Here is a 20,277-nt window from a genome sequence, read left to right as displayed (position 1 = left end):
TCAGTAGTTAACAGGTTTCATGTGGTCTCAAAAGAGTCCATTATCGGTAGGTTATAAAGTACACACGTATTCAACCTTCTGACACCAGTCGTCATTTATCATCTATATAGATTAATCTCTAATCCTGACGTACCTTGCATGCAAAATTACGCAGTCTACGCAGAATGTATGAAATTCTGTATCAAAAGATATAGGATGTTAATCAGAAACTAAAAGAAAGTAGCAGCGTATCTTGACCACTTGCCTATAACAATGTGATGCTATACTCTGTAAATCCTAAAAATATAAAAAAAGTATACAGAAAAAGTATACAGAGAAAAATGAAGAAATTAAGAAATCTTTGTCAGAATAAGCTTTTCCTCTGGGTACCTCTCTATTTTCAACACTTTATGCACTTTCACTTTCACGGTTTTGAGTTTAAGGATCTCATTGGTTTAAAGGTTATACCTTTTTAAAGTTTGATATCTTTGGCGTATTGTATGGCTTACTTTAATCTGATAACCATTTAAACGTCAAATTTTATCATTTACTTGAACGTATACCGTGCTCAAAGTAACGGAATATCGCTTTATTATGAATGTATGAATCGTTTTGTCAAATACACTTTTCCATAAGTGGTCTTAGGCAGCTTGAAAATTATGTACTCTAAACAGTACTACTCGTAAATACTTTTCAGTCTCCACGAATAAATACTGTCCAATATCTAGTTCCGCTCGTAGTATCAACAAAGTTCTTATCAGATAAGTACATAGGTTTCGACTAGAAAATTGAGTTCTTAGAGGCGAAATTCACATCTTCGTTAAAGGTCAAAAGAGAGTAGAAATGTTTTATTTATTTGTCTACGCCAATGTGATGCGAGTCGACCTATACTATATTAAAGTTATGTATACGTGATATCGCAATGTTTACCTCCCGTGTCGGGAATGGAGAGGGAAAGAGAGGTTCGGTTGTCGAGTTAAGCTGTATCGCGAAGCAGTCACCATCGTCATTCGAGCATGTCAGGTTCTCGTGGTTTTGCTGCCGTCGTAAATTCTGTTTTAAAGTTTTGTTTCTAAACCAACCCGTTGTATCTAAAAAAGTTCGATCTTTAACAAAGTGAACAAAGCAAAATAATAAAAAGATCTATTAAAAATACGTACAGATAAAAAATTGTCGATTATTTCAAGAGAGCCATTCCGCGGGAAACCAGAACGATCCTCCTGCTAAAAATAACGTCCCTTTCGTTCGCGTAACTCTTTTGTCTTCGCCGCACATTGTTAACGTATGCATACATAAGTACATATTTACTTGCACAATTTTTCAAGCATTGCGAGACACACTGCACGATCGTAACTAACGAGCGTGTGCACAAAGTGAATGAAAACGCAGAATGGGAATCATCCAGGAGGCGGTTAAATCTTGAAATGGTATGAAATACGGTGTACGACACTACTTTGTTGACTGACCGCTGAGTGGTGTCAGTTATTGAAACAGCGTAAAATGAGCGATATACGTGTGAACCAGTAACACGAACATATTTGCCAAATCGGTTCACTCTACAAAACAAAAAGTAGAGTAAATTATTCGAAAAATGTCGATAAATGGATTCAGTAACTTTGGCTTGTCAATACTTTATATGTAAAAATATGTAAAAAAGTGACGAAATCTTCGTCTATTTTTCATGAAAAAAGTCTGTCTTACATAATAATAAAAAAAAAACATCTTGTACAACCAGAATTCTCTTCGACAAAGGTACTTCTAAGAAACAGTGCGGATAACAATGGTTAGTTAAACAAGACAATATAATATAACTAGCAAGTGGAATCACGACTTCGAGCCACGTGCACACGTGACTGCAAACATTTCCGATGACTCAGTGAGCCTGTAAGAATACTAATAATTTGCATTCGAGCAGTTCGTTTGCCGTAGTATTGTCCGAGGAAGATTTTTCGGTTCTATTCTCTATGGCAATTAAGGTTACGAGAGAAAATCTTTAACTTTGGTTAGTTCAATCTGAACACTAATTCCACGCTTCAGATCGTTAGATTGGTCACGCGATCTGTACGGAATCAGTTAACCTGTATTGGCTGGATCGATTTCAGTGAAATGAAGTATTATTTCGAAACGCTACTGTGATTTTGTCTGTGTTCTTAAAGTCTTGGTATTAATACGTTTGTGGAGATTTAATGAAACTGTGCGAGACAATTTAATGGATTTTCTACGATTGCTTTTGTGATTGGCCTTCTTATATTTTAGTTGGTTCCGAAACTAATTATTTTATACTTGAAAGGTTTTATCAAAAGTGGTTTTGATTGTGAGGTGTGAAGATAATCTTTTTTTTTGTATAAAAAGTGTTAGTGTTAGAAATATATATATAGTGAAAAATTATTGTGACGTATCGCAATATTTATATTATGTAAAAGGAAACGAAAGAAGAAGTTTATATTCTGATTCAAATGCGATCTTTCAATGTCGTTAAAAAATGACAGATGCGGGCAGTTCTGCTTCGAGATTTACAAGGAAGACTTGTTAGCATCGTTACCATTGTTATCGCACGAAGATTCGTCGATGTACAAACGTGTGGCGTAACAAAGTCGAAGATACATTACTGCAGTTAATTTTAACAATAGGAGGATAACAATGCCATAGGAGCGGAACTAAAATAGTCAACGAAATGTTCATGGACATCGTCGGATAAGATTTTGAAAATTCAAATTCCGATTTACCTTGCATTATTATTCGTTATTGCTACTTTACATTTTATTTTATTTTAATTTTTATTTTAAAAATTCTTTTTATTCCAATTGTAATTTTTAAAATTACACGTACAGAATCTTCGTCAACTTTTCTAAATTTACAAAAGAATAATATTTAATTAAAATATTTAAGAAAAATATTTAATTATTAAAGAAATCTTTTTATATTATATTTTTTATATTCATAGTTCAAGATAAAAATTAAAAATACGAAAACATATTTATATATAGAAAAGGTACAAGTTTATAAGAAGAGATTAACAGGATAAAAAATAAATTTTACAATTCTGTCAACTGTAACCAACGATGATCGACGTAACTATCCTATCGACCGTGGAGAAGGAAAGAAATTGTCGGCGTCACGTCAGGTGGTGTCAATTAGGCGCGTATTCGCACGCGAAGACCGGAAAAAAGCGTTTATTGGTCACATAATGTGTATATTCAAAATATTGCAAGGCAAGCGTTCCCACTCGAAGCACCTAAAAAATACCATTGCCTAGTATTTTCAGTTCATAACGAATCATCATCCTACGTGACAGCTTTACAAAATGAAGAAGAACGTAGAACCCATGAAATCTAAAACAGATTCGAAAGAAACAACCAACGAAAATAATCAAGATACGCGTCCGAGAGACTCGGCGGAGAGTCAAATATCAGACGCCGAGTCCAAACCGGAAATGTCTGACCAAGAACCAACAGTGGTGGCACCACGGAGCGGAAGTAGTTTTTTAAAGCGCGATAAGGTGAGTGACATCCCTCTAAAACAATTATCGATCGATTCAAAAAATTCTTCTACGAAAACTCCCTTAAAGTTCCTGAAAATAATCTCGAACGAAGAAACTCATGAAAATAAATGGAAAAAATTTTGGGTTCATCATCGAGACAAGTTTCGACACAAGTCCGAGGAAGATTTCACAACGAGGAATCGAACTTTTGAAGAGATGACGGCGGAAGTGGACGCGGTATTCCGAAAGGCGATTCGAAGCATGCGATTCGATAGATCCGATACCGATCGTCGATATGTTAACATTGACGAGAGTTCTCCGGAGAAAAATGCTGGCCAAGACGATCACAAAAACACTGAAAGCATTTCAGAGTTACCGCAAGCCGTCGAAGCGCCACCTCGAAGGTTAAGATTGAGTACCGGCCGTATAAAAGACCGCAAGTTCATGGACGTTTTGGCAGGTGAGCAAGGTACCTTTAAGAAAAAATCCGAGAAAAATGATCCCACTGTCATAATTTTTGGCGTGAACGAAGAAAAACAGAAAGAAAATACATTTAAAGCTAATGGTGAAATATCTGATATTAATTTCCTCGTAGGAATCAGTGACGAGGAGAAATATGTTCGATTGGAGAATAAGATTAGATCGGATCGTTCGACTAGAAGGTGGAGTTCGTTGGAAAATTTAGCGAGAAAGGCGGAAAATGTTGGAGAAGATTCTTCTACAAATAGGATAGAGGGTTTGTCGATCGAAAGACCAGTTCGAGGCAAAGAGAAGAGAACGATCGGATCTTTGAGATCTTCGTTGGGGAGGAAGATGGGCTCTGTGGAGAGGATCTTGGAGGATCAGATAGAGAAAATATGGGAAGAGAAGGTGGAGAAGCATCCGTGGCTGCTGCCTATAGAAAGTTGGATTGTTGAACGTTGCAGGCCCTCTGGAACGTATTCTATCCTTCACGACAGGAAAAATAGCGGTTTGAAGATGGAGGAGGGGAGGTTGAGCGAGAAAGAGCAGAGTTTTGACTTCAAATTTACTGCGCCTGAAAAGAAGGACGAGGAGGGAAGAATAGAAATAAAATTGGAACATTTAAAGAGACCGGAGAGATCGGCATTCGAGACTGCAAATTTGATTTCAAGGTTGAGGAAGTCTTCTTCTGAACAGTCGAAGGTAGAGGAGCAAGAGGTTTTGGACGCGAAGGACGTGAAGCATCATGATCTGTTCGATAAACTCAAGGGCAATGTTAGAGAGAAAATGGAAGATATTCATAGGGTAGACTGGAGTATTTTTTTTTTTAATTAATTTTACTGGAGAAATTTGTTTATATATATATATAGTTGACTATTAACAGTTGGGAAAAGATGATACAGGATATATTGATGAACATTTTATTTTTCTAGGGAACCAGTAGTTATGATTATAATTTAATTTGTAGAACACTATGAAAGATTAGTTTTCTTTTTATAGAAGTTGTTAAGAATTGAAATCAGATGATAGAGGATATTCAGAGAATCTGTTGTTTTGTAGATTCCTCATGCAGTTCACAATCAGAACATACATGATTTGTCTTTGAAAAAAAACTTAATTGCGGTAACAAGTTCAAGTTCTATTTTTACTTATGTTATCTAACATCCCGCAATACACTAAATGTACATAAGATGAAGTCAAAACTGAATTCATGTCGAGAGATAGCATTTATCGATGCTAGTGAATGATTCACATTTGTCGACTTGATGACAGAGGTAAAGCTAATGCTGCAGTTACATTTAAAATCACTTAATCTGAGCCCCTATCTCTTTTTCATATCTTATGTTTCAATTACCGTGGTAAGCTCTGTATAGACTTCTCAAAACAATTTGTTCACTATTTTTGAGAAACAAATATTAAAGTTGAACATACAGAATCGTAGATAAACATTGACTGGTTCCCTGTATATAATATACATATATACATAGAATCGTGCCCATCGAACAAGCAGTTGAAAAACTAATATCGCGGCTGATATTTTGTTCAACATTTTTTCCGATACACATGTTCTAGCCAGAATCTTCTAAAATTATTATTGTCCACAGTGAAACGATATTTTTCTTTTCCCTATTTTGTTTCCTTTTATTTTACTTTATTCTTGCTATATTTTCCTCCATCAGATAGAAAATTCAATTTCGCATGGCGTATTTTTATGTCTGCAGTATTTCCAAAGGACCAATCGATTGGCGGACGTAAATAGACGGTTAAAGTCACAGATATGGAGCTCCGTGGTAACGATTGTTCTTGTGGAGGCGAAGAATTTATTACCGATGGATATAGACGGTCTTTCGGATCCCTATGTCAAATTTCGGTATGAATACCCTTATTCTTTTCACCTTTGTCCCCAATACTGTCATTGTATCGAAATTAATTTATTTTTATTGTTGATACTATCCTTGTACTTCGCTTCCTTCACTGTGAAATACTTGTAAGATTAAGAAGTATCGATGTCAACGAAATAAGTTATATAAAGTATCTAATTTATATTTCAGTTGTGCTTCTTGTCACTCGTTGTTTAAATTATGCGGTATGATGCGATATAAATTGTAATCATTGTAAAAGTCTTGCTATCTTAAAAGGAAGATAATTATGTCGCTTAGAAAAACCACACCGATCAACTCTATCAATTGAAAAATGGAAGGATTTGATAATATAGTAGAATTAGAAATATTACTCTTTTAAGTGTTAAATTGTTCACACGATCCTGTGATAAACAATCCTGTAGGAACAAATCATTTATTTTTTGAGAGTTCAGAATTTGGATACTAATCATAACAAACTGGAAAATTTAGAATTAGAATTTAGAAACCAAATAATTACTAAATACATTAATTTGATCACCCATCAAGTATTATCCTTACTTATTGGTGAAATTAATATTCAATGGCAATTATAATCATTTTCTTCTGCATATTTCAGTCTCGGAACAGAAAAGTACAAGTCAAAAGTAGTGCACAAGACCCTGAATCCCGTTTGGTTGGAGCAGTTCGATCTCCACCTTTACGAAGATCCTTATTTAGGTCAAGAATTGGAGGTCACGGTGTGGGATCGGGATAAAAGCCATCAGGATGACCTAATGGGAAAAACGGTAATCGATCTGACGACGCTTGAACGTGAGACGACCCATCGACTCTGGCGGGATCTCGAGGACGGCTCTGGCAGCATATTTTTACTGTTAACTATTAGTGGTACCACCGCTAGCGAAACGATCAGCGATTTAGCCGCACACGAAGACACACCTCGTGAACGTGAGCAATTATACCAAAGATATGCTTTGGTGAACTCGTTGCAGAGGGTACGAGACGTTGGTCATTTAACAGTGAAGGTACCTATCTTTAAAAAATGGAGGAGAAGGAGAAAACTTAAGTTTAAAAATAATAGGAAAATGTTTAATTAGAAAATTAAAACATAGCAGAAGAATATAGCTTTTTAGGACTAGTTAAAAAAGGTTTAACTTTTTTTCCAAGCTCATCTTTATAATCTTATTAAATATAATTATCAACTGCACAGAAATGTACAATATGTATTTAAAATTTTTGAAAGTATAAATTTAGGATTCGTATCTCTTGTTTATTACTTTCGATTTGTAGAATTCATAAAACGTATATTTATGATTCGTTCGTTATATAGGTATTCAGAGCACAAGGTCTCGCGGCAGCTGACTTGGGTGGCAAGAGCGATCCTTTTTGCGTCTTGGAATTGGTAAACGCAAGATTGCAAACCCAGACGGAATATAAAACGCTGGCTCCAAGTTGGCAGAAAATATTCACTTTGTAAGCCATCGTGACTATATAACGGATTTCAGAAGAGAATATAAAAAATATAATCTTTTTTATTTGTTTCTCATAGTAACGTGAAAGATATCAATTCGGTGTTAGAGGTGACAGTGTACGACGAGGACAGGGACCATAAAGTAGAGTTTCTCGGCAAAGTCGCCATACCTCTTCTAAGGATAAGGAACGGTGAGAAACGATGGTACGCGTTAAAGGACAAAAAACTGAGGGGTCGTGCCAAAGGAAATTCTCCGCAAATTCTTTTGGAGCTGAACGTGGTGTGGAACGTTGTCAGGGCATGTGTTCGAACGTTAAATCCCAAGGAGAAGAAGTACATGGAACCGGAGATAAAGTTCAAAAGACAAGTGTTTTTACGTAACGTTCTCAGGCTGAAGGCAATCATCGTTATCGTGATTGATATTGGAAAATACGTGCAGTACGTGTACTACTTTGATTCTATTTTCAATCTATTTTAGAAATAGTCATGACATTTGTTACGTAAATCACATCGTATGTTTCGTTTATAAATTAAATACTGTTTGTCATTCGTCAAAACGATGATTAATAATTACTACGTTTCCTAGAATGCTATATTATTCATTTATTCATTAACTTTTTACATTAACGTAGAGAGATATTTTATATATTAATCTACGTATATGTTATGTTTTAATCCTATTCGAAGATATTATGAAATTATTCAATGAATAATGGTGAAATCTTTTTCTGTGTTTTATTGTATCCTTAGGAGCTGTTGGGAATGGGAAAATAAAATGAGAAGCATCATCGCACTGGTCATCTTTATTTTGGGCTGTTACTACTTTGAACCTTACATGTTTCCTGGAGTAGCACTCCTTATTCTGTTAAAGTATTATCTGGTATGTAAACAAACTAATCAGATCCTTTTACATTTTATCTTGTCAAAGCATTTTTCTAAGTCACTTATCACCATCTCTATAAATTATTGACACTCGTACACTTACCTTATGTATTTGCTAATTCGTTAAACTGGATTGCTAGCCTTAAGTACCTGCAAAAATCTAACATTCTACCGAATACTATTAAAACTTTTATTTAGTAATATTATCTGCAATATTTAATGCTGTAGATTAGAAAATGTCCCCCTGACCAAGGTAATCTTATACATTGACTAAATTTCCTATTCTTGTTACTGCTACTTAGTAGAAATTACTATCTTCCTTCTTGAGCTAAATGAAATTAAAGTTAAAAAGCTATGTGACTAGCATGGATATACAGTTTGGTTGTCCTATGTTTTAAATCTTTACATTTTTAAATACCTTTAGAAAATTAGATATAGTAGTATTCTAGTATTTAGTACAAAATTGTTCAACAATAATATTTCAAGATTTATGCCTGTAAATTTTCAAAATTTTCCATAGAAATGGCTTACATAGTTTAGAGCAATTTTTACCATATTTCTTCCATTTACTATCTAATATATTGATCACTATTGTTATATCTTCTCAATGCTGGAGCTTGCTTATAAATAATAGACGCCAATAACCAATCAACCTTAAACACATGTAAGATAACACGTATGTAAATCATCTGCTTGACGACCTTTACCTGCATTGCTGCATGTCCACGTCCTTTGCTACCTGCCAGCTTTATGGAGATGGAAGCGGATTCAATCAATGGATTTCCGGACAGGTTGCAGTAATAACCGGTACACCCTTATCGCATCAATCGAGTTCCCACTTCCACGACGAGGGTGACGAAGGTCCTGCCACTCCTGGGGACGACGACGACGACGATGACGATAAGGACAAAGTAAGTATTTTCAGCAATTGTTATTTAAGTTGTTCCCGATATTTAATTTTGCAAAACTTTATATATTCATTGAAAATTAGAAAATAATTACATTTTTAATAGAATTTCATATGATTCTTCTATTTATTCTACAGCCAAAAGATATTAGAAAAAGAAATTTGTATAATTTTATATAAATTTGAGTCATATGTTTCTGTACAAAATTGAGAAGCTGGATAACCGTTTGTTTTTAACACTGCTGCATAATAACAAATTATTGCTCTTATAATGTCACAACTCATTATCAATTGAAATTACATTTCCTGTTTCGTAATACACCAGTTAAACAACTGTCATTTGTTTAATGATTGATGGTATTCTTCTGGAATAATAAAAGTTTATAATAGGTTCTTAGTTGCCAGTAGCTAAAGGCTCCTTTCAATGAATATTACATTTGGACGTATATCACGAACGCGATAGGCAAGTATTTTGGTCTGGCGCTTTCCTCGATCCAACCTTCGACCTATTCAAACGACGAATTGATGTGTGCCAATATTGGTCAAATCGACTTCATCGAGTTAAAGATTGACCTTGATTATACGTCCTAACATACAGAAAACATTTTATTATTATTACTAATTACTATTGGTATTACTATTATGTTAAATAAAATTTTTAATAAAAAATTATGACCAAAATTAATTTATTTCTTCAGCATATTTTCTTATTTTTAGTAAATCTTCTTTTATCAGATTTTCTCTAAAATGGATTATTCTGGTTCTTCCTTTCAGGAAGAGAAAAAAAGTCTAAAGGAACGCTTGCAAGCGATTCAGGAGGTGACTCAGACTGTTCAGAACTCGATCGGTTACATAGCTAGCCTCTGTGAAAGAGTGAAGAATCTCTTCAATTTCACTGTTCCTTATTTGAGTTATTTAGCCATGATTTTGGCGATCCTCGGTGTTGCTGTCCTGTATTTCATCCCTCTGAGATACCTTATCCTAGTATGGGGCGTCAATAAATTCTCCAGGAAAATTGTCCGGCCTCACTCGGTTCCAAACAACGAGCTCCTAGACCTCATAACTAGAGTGCCCGATGACGAGGAGCTCCTTAATTACAGGTCCGTTTAGAATTACTCTATAACCTCCGAAGATTTCTATCTTTATTATTTATAAGTAATAATAAAATTTAAACATAAACATTTATTATATTTGTACTATGCTACTGTACTACATCATACATATAATGCTATAACTATTAATTAACAATACATTAAATCAAATTATCTTTTTCAGAGAGTTGAAACCGTTACCAACTGCCGACTGTGAGAAGAGCAGTACATCGGGCAGTCCAGGTGCATCGAATTTAACGCGGAGGGAACAGAGGAAAAGGCATAAGGCCGCGTAGCAGCATGCCCCGCGGCCGGAAGTCGCGGGTCTACGATCACCGAGCATCCTGAGGACTGTCCTGCTGCGCCGTAAGATGCGCCAGCGAAAGGGATCAGCGGAGAATCCGGATGTGATCGACATAGACTGAGAAACGTTTTGTTTCCACTCGTAGTTGTCTAGCTAGGGGGGGATTTTCATCATTCTAGTTTCCAGTCTAATCTGGTCACGTTAAGAACACCTCGCGTGGTATATCTTCGAAGTCTGAACTGTTTTATTCTCAGTGAGGGTAGTTTTACATCATATTATGAAGAGAAATAGGAAATAGATAAGATATAGTTAGAGGATGAAAGAGATCAACCACCAGATGGTCGAGTTCACTGTAAGAAAAAAGAGAAAAGAACATTGTAATCACAATATTCAGAAGGATTTCCGCATTTTTATAGCATAAGATATTCAAAGTTTCAACTGTATTCGGTAATTAAATACGTATATCCGTAATATAAAGTCGCTAGATACGTTTAACGAACACGCTGGAAACATTTGTCAATGTTTACCAGGCGATATTTCTCACGAAGAAATCTCCGGGACATACCACGCAAAATTGTTATTAGATACTGTTTCGATTCGATAGTTGGAACGAGTCGACGCAGAAATTCATCGAGAATTTCGTAAAAAGAAGCAAATGATATCTTTTCATTTATGTAGTATTTGTGGAATGTGAACTTGCGGCACATTAGTAGTTGTATCGAACAACTCGGCTATAATGGTGTTGGTGAGTCTGTGTGAATGATCGTCGACAAGGAAGTCAAAATGAAAGATGCAATTTCCCAATAACGCTCTCATGAAATTAACGACAGTAAAATATTGAATTTTATTCTGAATATATAATATCTATTTCCTTGAAAATTAAAAAATTCCATAAATTCGAATGAAACGAGTTTAATAAACATGACGTCAAGAAAGGAAACAAGTTACGATAAATTATCGTTTGACTTTCCTGTGTGAGAAAAAACGAAGGAAAACACGGATAGACAAACGTTTTTGAAAGTATATATATCTCGTTTGGACGGAAGAGCCGCGTTTCAAATGTATCAAAACTCAACGAAGAATGTGCGTTCGATAGCGGTATATTAGCTAACAATATCGACGGAGAAGAGATACCATAGTCATTTAAAGAAGAAAAAACGAGAAAAATACGCGAGAATAATTCCCACTAACGGGCTATCCTCGTCGATCCGTTTCGTCCATCGGTGTCGTAGATATAGCTGCTACAGAATCGTTACCAATGACAGAGAGAGAGAGAGAGAGATATTAACAAGTTTAAAAGAAAAAAAGAGGAAAAAATATAAAAAAAAAGAAAGGAACAAAAAAAGACAAATATAGTTGTTCTACGGCGGTCTTATTTAGCCGACAAAATTCGCTCGACGAGTTGTTTCTTCCATTTCAAGAACGACGAATAGAATCAGTTATTCAACATTCACACGTCTAAACTTTATTCTATATACTATATTATTGTAAAAGAAGAAAGTAATAACAGTTCGATCGGTATATGTAGCCTGTTCTTATTCGAGTCTTCGTGCTACCTCGTGCTGTAATTATCGCGTTATAGTCTTACGATTGTAATTTTACTATTCAACGATCGCCGAGGAGCTATTCGTCGTTCGTGAAATCAGTTTATTATTTAGTCTTTTACCGTTGAGACCTCTCGAAGTGTCCTAATGTTATTTTCTTTAAATAGTATTTAATATTATCGAATTCTTCGTTCCAACGCACACTGTCGCGCGTTCATTCGCCTCCTCGAGCATGAATACAATAAAATTAACGTATGCTATAACGAGCATCTTTGCGTGTGGAAAATTGTAAAAAGTGACAGAGTTTCTCTTTACGGTTGAATGATAGAATTTTATTACAACTGTTCACGTTATAGCCAGGAACATATCGCAGTTTAAATAAAAGGAAAATATTCAATTTCTAATAGAATCGTGCTGGGTAATGGCATTATGCGATTTCTTTGTACAAATCATGGTAATTAACGAAGAAACCGTGGAAAATATTAGTCGTGCGTGAAGATGTTCGGAAGAAACCGGAAAAAAGCGTAGAAAGGGGCAGAAAGTTTCTCCGACCAGTTGTATTACTATTTTTATAACAATAATAGTTATCGCTGTCCTCGTGACAATAGTTTGTAGCTCTTGCGATTAAATAACGTTCCAGCCAGACCTCGTAACTTTCTTCATTGTGAATATTACGCTGCGTTCTTTTTATACCGGTTTTTCTCTCATTGTGTAATCATCATCATAATATTGTCTCTGTAAAAAGGAAAAACCACGTTACTTCCGTTATTTATGTTCCATTTCCGGATAGTTACGAGCTCGCGTTGTCGCAAAAGCAATAATAGCCGAATAAAGATATTAATATTACAATTTTAAAAGTTGTACATCAAGTGTTATATGAAAAATATGGTAAAATTATGCGATGACTAGCATGCGACTAGTAAAAGATTCATAAAATAATTATAAACGAAGTTTTGTATTTTCGAGTACGTTTTAAGCAATTTATTATAGAGTAAAATTTGGCTAATTAGCGATCTGTCAAATGAATGTGGGTAAATCCGCCATGGCAAACATGCTTGAGGAGGGAGGCAAAACGCGTTGAATTAATTATTCCTAACCGCGATTTTACGGTTCGTGCCAGCCGATGAGAAAGCTGAAAGGGGAAGAAGAGATATCGCTGATCCATTTTTTCGCTTTTCTAACTCGGAACATCGCGGCATCGCCATTTTTTCCCAAGTCTTTCGTTATCATTTTTCTCGCTGTTTCTTGTATTCGCATGATCGTGAGGTTCATGATGTCAGTAAAACGACAAGTGTTGTAAAAGAAAATTGTATCCTTCGAGTACATTTTCACTCATATTTGACCCTTTGAAGCGTTATAAATATTTTTTATATTTCATTCGAAATTTTTATCTCCTTTTTAATACATTTGTACAATATTTTTATATATTCAATTATACATATTTTATTTTTTGTATATTTATAAGGATACAGAGATACAATTATATTGTTGAATTTATAAATCTGCAATTCTAACTTAACTGTATAAAACAAGTTTATTATGGTAGCTAGTTCAGTCTTTTAAAATGCAGTTTGTGTTAAGATGACAATTTCAGATGATCAAAAAAGAAGTTACTAACAGACTGAAATTATTTTAAACAATTAATTCATGTAGACACACAGAATATTTTTTAACATTTAAATTTATGAACCTACATAATTTTAATATCCTATACGCATATTTACATATTTATATTCGAAATATTAAAAGAAATTATAAAAATTACTAGAACTAGAATTAGTTCTTAGCTTATTAAAATTAAATAGAAGATACTAAAATTATCCTAGCTAAATCGTCGTTAAATAACATGATCGGTCAACTGTGAAATTGACGAATCGTAAAGGAATCGTAATTGAAATCATGACTGAAAGTTCCGTTAGCGTAATTCTATCCCCATCTTCCGTATTTTATCTTGGTAGGGAATTAAAGAAACCAGACTATAGCCGGAAGTAGTTCGCGCTTCAAAGGGTTCAAATGTAAGTAATATCGGCCATAAGTATTAAGACAACTCTTGATACTTAGTTAGACGCATTTCACTGTTTTTATTTTTGTTACAAATGTGTTATTTCACTCGCGTTACCTATGTTTTATAAAGTAAAAAACTAAGTGAAATAAAACTTATTTGAATTATTTAATAAAATCTTATGGGTCGACAGAGGAGGTACTACTATTTATCGTTCACTGTCACGCGTTCCTACATTCTTTTGCTTATGTATGTGACACTTTCGGGCAATACGCGTGCTTAACTTTACGATTGTGTTGGGTCTGCTAACAACCAATCAGGCTAGTATTTCTTCCACAGGACTTTCTTTGAATTCAGCAGTATAACTAAGTGTCTTAAATATGTACATACCTATGGTCAGCAGTGCATAGTAACGTTTATCGCCGATTTTGGGCCTGAGTCAACAAAACGTATAATACAGAACACACTGAACACTTACACGTGAACGTGAGATACATACGAAAAACGAGGGAAAATTAGGCGATTCTTTCTATCATTAGAATCTAATCAACGAACTTTCTTCGTAAGTGAAAAACTTGTGATATTGCAAATCAATTTCATTGTGTTTAGGTCGAGAGATGTAGAGCGTGTGATTTAAAATTTCGTGACTATAGCTAAACAGAAACTTTTCTTTTTTATAGATCTTAGGTTAGCTTCGTTTTATTATAAAACGGATAATCAGAAGTATGAGTTGATTATTGAATTTATTGGTGTTGATTTTCGGGATTTTAAATCACATAGCTGATAAGTTGGTGTGTTTTCTATAGTCATTCCATACGACATTCCTTGTATTGAAATTGTGTGGGTACGTGGATTCACTTTTCCATTTATGTTTTCCATGAAATTGTGAGAATATATTCTCTTGGTAAATTTTGTTAAAATGCTTTGTATTTAGGTAAAAGATAAATTTAAGTAACAGATAAACAATGATGTGGATAACAATTCATTGTATTCTTTTTAAAAAGATTATAATGAGTAGTGTGCTCATGCAATTTCATTTTTCACGTATTTGGTAACGTTTACTCTTATTGAAGCGTCGGTTGCTAAATATCAAAAGAATATACAAAGCACTCTTAACAATAGTAAATATAATTACCAACGATAATCGTTGTGACCATAAGCAATAAAATACTCAAAACAGTAAAGGTTAGGAACAATTAGTTGGACTACAATATTGGACTACATATATTTGTATTGTCTTAATAGTCATGTTTATTCGTTCAATTATTAAGTTCCATAACCTAAAATTAATTTACAATTATAACATGTGATTTAAATCATCCAAAAGCTAGATAATTACAAATAAATAATAATTAAATTACAGTTTCTGAAGATAGTGTGAGTGTCGATCGACGCTTCAAGAGAAACTATTCGCGTTCTACACCGTGGTTTTTCTACTCTTCCAATTTTGTACTTCCAACAAGGTGTATGAGATATTTCAAAAACATTGCTTTCTCAATTTTAAAAGAGACATTTTCCTCCGTATAAGCATCTCACCGTTAGAGAAGGAAAATAGTTTTCTACGTCTGCTCTTGTAATTTGAGCCATTTCTTTCGGAACACAGTTGTTCAAGCGCAAACAGGCAAACGTAAAAAGATACGAGCGGTCATACATTCACGCGTATATTCATTATTATCTCGTGCACGCACTTTCAAGTTTGCATGCTCCAGTTTCTTCGTGTTATATGAATCTTCATTAAAGTGTCTTAGCCGTTAAGAGGAAAGCAAGGCCGAAATACAGAGACAGAGAGAGAGAGAGAGAGAGAAAGAAAGAGAGGAAGGCCAGGACGAATTTGATTTCCATAAAATCACAGGAGGGCGCGTATATTTTTCCCGAATTCTGTCCTCTGGATGAGTGTTTTCTATTCCTAAAACTGCATTTTATTGGTCGTTGAAAAAGTTCGTAGTGCTTTTATTATAAATAGAGTATAGATTTTTATGCATTTATGGAAAATTTGGAAATGCAACAGCAATATATAAAATGTCCAAAGTATAGTATCCTCTACAATATTTAATAGATAAAACAATTTCTTATTCAAATTGCAGTTTCTTAATTATATTCGTAAAAATGTGAATTTGCATAAATATACATAGTCTGATTATGTATTTCTTTCAAATAATAAAACGAATAAATATTATTCGAATAAATATCATTCTTAGTTGGATACTAAAGTGAATTAAAGAGAAATATCGAAAATTCGTTAATGAAATAATCTTTCTTAACTTTCGCTACAAATTTTCCGATTCTTCAAATACAAATTATACAAATGTAAATATAAATTATAAATTACAAGTTTCTAGATGTTTCAATTCAATTCGATTTTGTTTGCTTTTATCGTAGTTGAACGATGAAATGATAGTGATCCAGATGGCAGATCGATCGACAATGCTCCGCATTGTCTGTTCGATAGGACAAATGAACATTAAATTTAAGATAATTAGTCGATAATTAATCGAAATTGAAGTCACGTGTGAAGCAAAGAAGGTTCGGACCAAGTCCAGATCGGTTGATCTCGATCGTACAAAAATAAATTAGAAAAACAGACAAAAAAGAGTGAAAACTGGAAGAGACGAGGATAAAGACAAAGCGATAAAATGTATAGATATAATCATTAATATATTATTGTATTAAATTATATATATACAAACATGCATATACATATATGACTGTTATTTAGATCGAATTCTGGAACTTGGTCAGCATTCTCAGTGTTCCCGACAAAAATGTACTTACGACAAAAGGTGATAAGATTCATTATTATATTCATAAAATTAAAAATAAAGAAAGCTTTTAATATCCAATACCATTTTCGTTCATTTTCCAGGAAGATATCTACTGAAAAATACAATTTTCAATTTCTCAAGAATACAATTTTTATATTCAACACTGAAATTTGTATCCTTTACAAAATAAGAGCAAAAAAAGAAAGAGAAAAAGCATGACAACATCAGATAAAACGATTTTTCAATATATTTCCTTTACAAATCACAATCTCTTTTCTTTGATCTTGTAAGTAAATTTCAAAAATACAATAGAACATTTTTTGGAAAGTTATTTTTCAATTACATCTATCATTTCTCTACCGACATGCCATTGAGAGAACTACATTTCTTTTTATGCTAATTTGAGCAATTTTTGGTATATACAAATATGCGATAAGCCGGTTCGTTGAGTCGTCAGTAAAGAACGGCATCTGGAATGGCGAAAGTGAAACTATAACTGAAGTTGTGAGTATAAGACCCATAGGATGCTGACTCATATTTCCATTTTTCGTCCCTCTCTTCGAGAATTCCTTCGGTACAGTATGACGCACTCCGCTAACACAATTTCCTTTGTTACGATCGTCCGAGTATAAAACTAACAGGATTTGACCCAATTTGTTGGTTTTTTGTTAATAGAACAGAAAAGAATAAGCAGGCTGTCACTATTAAAAAGGAAAAACTCCTTTCGATTTGTAGAGGAAAATAGCAACCAATTAGATCATTACAGTACTTATTAATTATTTCAGCAGCAATTATTAATGTATTAATTATATTTTCAAAAGAAATGATACTTTATATCTATTACAGTTGTTTTTTTTATTAAAAAGATTATCTTATAGAAATACTTATTTAATTGATCCAAGTGCTTTTATAATTTTTATGCTAAAATATTGAAATATTTATTTTATAACAAAATAATACGAATAGTTACTTGTAAGAATATCTCAATTTCTTAATGCCTCTCTTGACATTGAGGAAGCGGCTATTATTTAAGAAACTTTAAAGACACATTTCAAACCAGTTTCTTGATGACCACGAAGGATTCTTCATTCATAGGAAGAAGATCCGTGTTACCTGAGTGTCCTAGACCTTGCGCGAGGGTGAAAGTCGAGGTCGAGATTGACTCGGTGATTTGGATCTCATTGAGGAAGCATCGATCCAGCTGTCTAAGTACAGATATTTCTCCTCGGAAAGTATTAAATGACTAGGATAGATGGAATTTAATTCCTATGATAAATTAATTTATTTAATGAAATACCATATTCTGCATTAATATGTACATATTTTCTTACTTCTAATTTGAAATGAGGAAATAAAACAATCTGTAATTTCTGTTATTAATTTAAGTACTTCTTTTTTCTTTCCAATATAAAAGTCTTATAATAAATTGATTTATGTATTGGAACATGATTTTTGTATAAAGATATTTCTTCAATTTATTGAAGACTATTATTTTAGCTAGAAAACATAGGTTAAAATATTACATTAAATAAAAAGAGGATAAAGAACATGAAAAACGTACTACAAAAAAATTTTTGCAGTGTCATCATCATCAAAAAAGTTAAAACATATTGCATAGCTGCCATCAACCACTTTTCCTCTAACCAGACACTTTGAAACCAATTCCACCATCCAAAAAATCACATAACAGGTATACATTATAATTTTCATATATCAACTAAATTATATAGTAACTTTTCCACCTATACGTTCAATTTCTAAGTGAATAAAACGATAATAAACCGAAAAAGACAAATGTCACATTTTGTCACCGTAACAGTATTTTAAACAAGCAGTGGATCATGGATAGAAAGAAACTTTCACGACAGGAAGAGATATTTTGCAACTTGTGAGAACCTGAATTCGCTTTTTTTTTATGTTGTGGGCCTGGTGGCCATGTTCGCCCGGCTGAAATTTTCATATACCAATAGAAAGTTATGAGTACGTCCAGTTTTCACGATTCCACGAGCCGGATTCAACGGATACGTCGCGACAAATCGTTCTCTATCTCTTTCCATCATTCCTCCTGACCTGGTAATCGTGATTTTCTAAATTGTTTGCTCTCCAGTAACACGTCTGTCTCGTCTAGTCGCATTCTTGTAATTCTGTTCCTGCGAGCTGGTCGATTACTTTGATTTTTTGTAACTTCTGTAGAGAATATTTGATACCAGAGAATTATTGCAGTATAGTAGAGAGTAAATTGTCAGGAAAAGATTGATAATATTATTATCAATTAATGGACAACAATTTTGGATAAAGATTTTTTTTATAATAGGTAAATATAATATTAAAGTGGAGGAAATTTAATATTAAATTGAATGTAAGTATGCAATAGTCCTTTTATTCTTTGATCTTCTTTTTTATGTTTAGTATACCATATCATTTTTGCTATACATATGTACTTCATATTTGTATAGAAAGTGATTTTTGGAGCTTCATCTGCGTGCAAATGTATAATAGTGAATTCATATAGAAACTTCTTTTATTTATTCATAATAATAACTTTATAACTTTAATAACTTTATAAATTGTCAGTTATAGGAGAAATCAACTTTTTTTATCAATTAATGGCCAATGCTAATTCCTAATAATTAACAAACACATTCTGTGTCAGTTTAATTAATAAAATATTAACAGTCTCATAAAAATTCTCATTACACAACCTTATCATGGAATTTTACTTTGCATCAAAGTAAGTCTCAAATTTAATTCATTTCAATTAAGAATTATTATTTAATCCTATTACCACTTTTTCAGAAGTTTTCCATTTCCAATAAATTTTTCTATTCTTTAGGAACACCTACCCGAAATTTCCGATATCAAGAAAGACACTTTTGATCCTTATACCCTTTTAACCCATTAACCTCAACTTGTAGGCAGCCAAATTGGTGATTACTCAATAAGTGTGTAACTAGCAATAAATCTGAAGCTTTAATATTGGACATTTTTGTATATATTAATATATTATGAAAAAAATTAAAATTAATACGGTATCCAAAGAGGTCGTATAATATTTTGTATGAAATACAAAAATTGTTAAAATAAATATAAAAATTGGGTACTTTGCTATTCGATTGCTCATGCATTGCTAGGATTGAAGAGATTGGAGAGTTCTTATGATTCCCATAACCTCTACAAAGAGAAGTGGGTTTGATTCAACAGAAATGTGAATGTGAAAGTAAGATTCCACTGCACCGATTCTTATTTATCTTTATACATACGTATGGATAAACACACGAGAACAGAACCATAGATATTTTTACACGTTTCAGCGGACGAACTCATTCGAGGACCATTCCACGGAAGTGATTAGAAAACTTTCTTCACTGGCCGTGACCTCGATCCGATTGACGTTTCGGTAACAACGAGCTGGAAGGCCAGATAAGGCGAATTAGTGGCCACCACTAAGTTGCAACAGAGATAGCACATTGGTGATATGAGAAAGTCGTTAGTGTTTAGTTCTGTGGAGTTCCTTTGTTCTATTGGATTTTTAT

At 33.5% G+C, this 20,277-nt stretch overlaps 1 protein-coding gene across 13 annotated transcripts in view; it reads left to right on the top strand.

The window, feature by feature from the left end:
* Mctp (multiple C2 domain and transmembrane region protein) overlaps nucleotides 1-16,822 on the top strand; it is a 41,094-nt gene extending 24,272 nt beyond the window's left edge. The window contains exons 1-10 of one of the 13 annotated variants that reach the window (XR_013058417.1): nucleotides 1,808-4,726; nucleotides 5,644-5,792; nucleotides 6,401-6,806; nucleotides 7,112-7,254; nucleotides 7,331-7,690; nucleotides 8,003-8,132; nucleotides 8,881-9,045; nucleotides 9,816-10,141; nucleotides 10,317-14,544; nucleotides 16,362-16,822. Coding sequence is in view for 9 of the 13 variants with exons in the window: in XM_076618638.1 (XP_076474753.1) it covers nucleotides 3,284-4,726; nucleotides 5,644-5,792; nucleotides 6,401-6,806; nucleotides 7,112-7,254; nucleotides 7,331-7,690; nucleotides 8,003-8,132; nucleotides 8,881-9,045; nucleotides 9,816-10,141; nucleotides 10,317-10,428 (3,234 nt within the window). In the remaining 4 variants the exon portion in view is untranslated. Of the gene's footprint in view, nucleotides 1-1,807; nucleotides 4,727-5,643; nucleotides 5,793-6,400; nucleotides 6,807-7,111; nucleotides 7,255-7,330; nucleotides 7,691-8,002; nucleotides 8,133-8,880; nucleotides 9,046-9,431; nucleotides 9,682-9,815; nucleotides 10,142-10,316 lie in introns of those variants that run through there. The other 12 variants (XR_013058416.1, XR_013058415.1, XR_013058414.1 and 9 more) reach the window with 12 other exon arrangements.
* Nucleotides 16,823-20,277: the final 3,455 nt, after the last annotated feature.

This window comes from Bombus vancouverensis, chromosome 1, assembly GCF_051014615.1.
Source record: "Bombus vancouverensis nearcticus chromosome 1, iyBomVanc1_principal, whole genome shotgun sequence".
Taxonomy (NCBI): Eukaryota; Metazoa; Arthropoda; class Insecta; order Hymenoptera; family Apidae; genus Bombus; species Bombus vancouverensis.
This window is presented reverse-complemented; position numbering and strand designations above follow the sequence as displayed.